Raw genomic sequence first — 4,293 nt, 5'->3', positions numbered from 1 at the left:
CCAGACAAACTGAAATTACTGATCAACTACATCGCGCCTGAAGCTTACTCTCACATATCAGACTGTACTACATACGCTGCAGCCATCGATATTTTGAAGACTGTGTATGTGAAGCCTACGAATGTGGTTTTTGCTAGACATCAGCTGGCTACTCGTAGTCAACGACCAGATGAGTCCATCAACGCCTTCGTCCACTCCTGAAGATCCTCTCCAAGGACTGTGAATTCAAGCAAGTTACTGCTGACACTTATACTGAAGAAGCAGTTCGCGATGCCTTCATCACCGGCCTTACCTCTCCTAACATACGCCAACGCCTGCTAGAGAAGGATTCGTTGACTCTTAGCGAAGCCATACAACTCGCCAGAAGCCTCGACTCTGCCCAACGCAATGCTGAAGAATACTCGTCTCCTACTGTTCCAGGGAGTCTACCTACTGCTGCTCCCGTTATCGCCACTACTGATGCCGTCTCTGCTACGCCACTCAGCCCTACCTCGCAAACTTCTGCTGCTGCTGCTGCTGTTTCGAAGGTTGGAACGTGCTACTTCTGTGGAGGTAGGAGACACCTTCGGTCTCTTTGCCCTGCTCGTCAATCTGAGTGTCGACAATGTGGCAAGACGGGACACTTCGCCAAAGTCTGCATGTCGCGAAATGGTTGGAAATCAAGAAGGATCTCCTCTACTTCTGCTGCTGCGGCGCTGGCTTCGGAATCACTCGCCCAACGCTGTGATCACTGTGCTCATAGTCCTGCAGATGACTCTCCAGTACTGGCTTCTGTTAGTACTCCTCGATGTTCCACCATTCCTGTAAGTGCTAATGGCTTAATGGTGAATTCCCTCGTTGACAGTGGCAGTACTATCAGCTTTATCCATCCTAAAGTAGTTAAAGCTTTGAGCATTGAAGTGCATCCTTCACGATCTGACGTTACTCTTGCTAGCTGTGAAACTTCCACTACATTGGGCCACTGTTTTGTCGATCTAACAGTGAAAGACAATCATTATCCTCATATCAAATTGGCTGTACTTCCACAATTGTGTTCAGAGATTATCTTGGGTCAAGACTTCATGGAAAAGCATCAGTCAGTGGAATTTACTTTGAGTGGCCCCTTACCCAAATTAACTGTATGTGGTGTAGCTTGTATGAAACTCGATCCACCCTCACTGTTCCCTAATCTCGCTCACAATGTTAAGCCTATCTCTACGCCAACCCGTAAGTTTTCAAAGGATGACGAGAGTTTTATTCATATGGAAGTGAAATCTTTACTACAAAAGGAGTTATAGAAAGCAGTCAATCCCCATGGAGAGCTCAAGTCCTAGTTACAAGTGACGAAAGACACAAAAGACGCATGGTAGTAGATTATTCAAGAACAATAAATCGCTTTACACAGCTTGATGCTTACCCAATGCCCCGAATACATGACCTAGTACACAAAATGGCCAAGTATAGAGTGTTCAGTAAAATTGATCTCAAGAGTGCTTACCACCAGGTACAACTTAGAGATTCTGAAAAGCAGTACACAGCATTTCAGGCTGATGGGAAGTTATACCATTTCAATAGGATACCTTTTGGCTTAACTAACTCTGTTGCTGTTTTCCAGAGAATAATGGATTCAATCATAGCAGACTGTGGATTGAAGCGACGTACGCTTACATCGATGATGTAATCATATGTGGAGAAGGACAGGAAGACCATGACAGGAATCTACAGCGATTTAATGAAGCTGTCTCTAAGTATAACCTTTCTTTAAACTCAAATAAGTGTCAGTACAGTCGTACAGAAATTAACTATCTTGGATACAGTATATCTAACGGTTGCCTCCGCCCTGATCCTGATCGTTTACAACCTCTAGTAGAACTACCCATTCCCGATAATCAGCCTGCTCTTAAACGAGCCCTTGGACTGTTCTCTTACTATTCAATATGGATCCGCAATTACTCTCAGCGTATTCAGCCACTCTTATACAATGTATCATTCCCTCTTAGCACAGCGGCTGTTAACTGTTACAACGCACTTAAGGAAGACATATGCAAAGCCTCTGTTGCTGCTTTTGACGAGACTTTGCCATTTCAGATAGAGACAGACGCTTCATCCGTCTCTATAGCTGCCAGCCTTTCCCAACTAGGTCGACCAGTAGCGTTCTTTTCTAGAACATTGACCAGTTCTGAAAGATTGCAACCGGCGGTAGAGAGAGGCTACAGCTATCATAGAAGCTGTGCGTAAATGGAGACTATTCATTATAGGTCGGAGATTCACTATCATCACTGATCAACAAGCAATTTCATTCATGTTCAGTTCGAAGCACACATCAAAAATAAAGAATGATAAAATTCTAAGATGGCGTCTTGAGCTCTCCGAATACACTTATGATATCAAGTACCGACCCGGCTCAGAAAATGCTCCATGTGACACTCTATCGCGTGCGTGCTCTATAACTACTAATGCTAGCTCTGCTTCCCTGGAAGAAATACATACCAAATTGTGCCATCCTGGAATCACTAGGTTATATCATTTTGTAAAGATTAAGAACTTGCCTTTCTCTTTAGAGGACGTAAAGAAAGTCTGTAATCAGTGTACTGTTTGTGCTGAACTAAAGCCTAACTTCTATAGACCTCCCGACAGTAACCTCATCCGTGCTATGCAACCATTTGATCGCATTTCCATCGATTTCACAGGTCCAAAGCCATCCTGTACTAAGAATAAATACCTACTTGTCATGGTTGACGAATACTCCAGATTCCCTTTTGCCTTCCCCTGTTCTGATATGTCTTCTCTAACTGTAATTTCTTGTTTACATAAGCTATTCTCTATTTTTGGTTGTCCTTCTTCAGTCCATTCTGACAGAGCAGCTCAGTTTATGTCTCAAGATGTATCTGAATTCTTAAGGAATCATGGCATAGTAATGACTCACTCTACCCCTTATCACCCTACTGGTAATGCACAGTGTGAGAGAACAGTTGGTAACTTATGGAGAACTGTACGCCTGGCTTTGAAGTCTCTCAAATATCCAGAATGTAAATGGGAATTAGCTTTAGATTCAGCACTCCATTCTATCCGGTCATTGCTTTGTACTTCCACGAACCAAACCCCTCATGAAAGACTATTTTCTTTCCCTAGGAAATCTTTTAACGGTCATTCATTACCATCTTGGCTTACGTCGCCCGGACCAGTGTTGCTGCGGAAATTCGTCCGCACCTCTAAATCTGATCCATTAGTGGAAGAGGTCGACCTTGAGAGCGCGACACCTCATTATGCCCATATACGCTACCCGGACGGACGACAATCTACGGTCTCCACTAAGGATCTCGCTCCTACTCCAAGAGATCCAAACCCAGTTCACGTGCCCTGTAGCAGGAGACCGCCGGAGTTACCAGTTCACGTACCAGTGACCCCACTTCTGATGAGTGTACTACCGATCAAGACTCTGGGAGGATCAACTACCCTACGCCTGATAACAAGGAGTCTAAGGGCATCACAGATGACTGTACAGCTGAAACTCTTCTGCCACCCTCACCTACTAGAGTCGAACCTTTGAGGCGTTCGACCAGGGTTAGGAAGCCTCCCGATAGATTAGGATATTAGTGCTTTCTGAAATGTTTGTGTATGTGTGTGAGTGAGGTTACTTCATTAAGAGGGGGAAAATGTGGTGTTTACATACTTTTATGTACAATTGTCGTTCGGGGTTCTTCTGGGTTCACACTTTGTTTTGAAGTTTCATTAGGGTTTGTAATGTTTCATTATGTTTCATTTTGTTATGTTTCTTTGTTTCGATATCTCGAACTTGTATGTATGTGAAGCTTCATGTTAGTTTACTTCTTTGTGCTGGATTAATGCTGGGATCAGTTCACTCCAGCTACTCGTCTTGTACATAGCTCTGATTACTGCTAAGTAAAGCCTTGAGAAGAGTTGAGTCTCTCTCTCTCTCTCTCTCTCTCTCTCTCTCTCTCTCTCTCTCTCTCTCTCTCTCTCTCTCTCTCTCTCTCTCTCTCTCTCTCTCTCTCTCTCTCTCTCTCACATTTGCGTTTTCATTTCTTCTCTTCTAGATAGAAGTGATATATAAAAGAACATGTATATAGATAAAATAAATACAGTGAAGAATTTAGTATGATGTATTTCCTGTTATTTTTTCTTATCTTTCATTCTTATTTCCTTTAATTATTTTCTATTTCATTCTTCCTCCTTTCCCCTTTTTTTGTTTCATTTTTCTTTATAGAAGTGAGATGCATAAAAAAAACTCAAGCAGAATCAGTCACGCCAGTTTATTCCTTTATTTTGTCTATTTATTTTATTTCTGTTTTC

The 4,293-nt window shown here is 42.7% G+C and overlaps 1 protein-coding gene across 1 annotated transcript; it reads left to right on the top strand.

The window, feature by feature from the left end:
* The first annotated feature begins 204 nt into the window (after positions 1-204).
* LOC123512200 lies at positions 205-3,529 on the top strand. The gene is made up of 2 exons (XM_045268443.1): positions 205-803; positions 3,112-3,529. Exons 1-2 carry the CDS (start codon positions 388-390, stop codon positions 3,527-3,529), a joined length of 834 nt encoding a protein of 277 aa, XP_045124378.1. The 5' UTR covers positions 205-387.
* Positions 3,530-4,293: the final 764 nt, after the last annotated feature.

The sequence above is a fragment of the Portunus trituberculatus genome, chromosome 33, assembly GCF_017591435.1.
Source record: "Portunus trituberculatus isolate SZX2019 chromosome 33, ASM1759143v1, whole genome shotgun sequence".
NCBI lineage: Eukaryota > Metazoa > Arthropoda > Malacostraca > Decapoda > Portunidae > Portunus > Portunus trituberculatus.
The sequence above is the reverse complement of the archived record's forward strand: the minus strand, read 5'-3'. Positions and strand labels throughout refer to the sequence as shown.

Bases quoted from the DNA above. Each gene is read 5' to 3' on its own strand.
- LOC123512200 (XM_045268443.1), top strand. From the start codon at position 388: ATGCTGAAGAATACTCGTCTCCTACTGTTCCAGGGAGTCTACCTACTG. The intron at 804-3,111 runs GTAAGTGCTAAT...TTCTTTCCCTAG, and splicing joins CTCGATGTTCCACCATTCCT to GAAATCTTTTAACGGTCATT.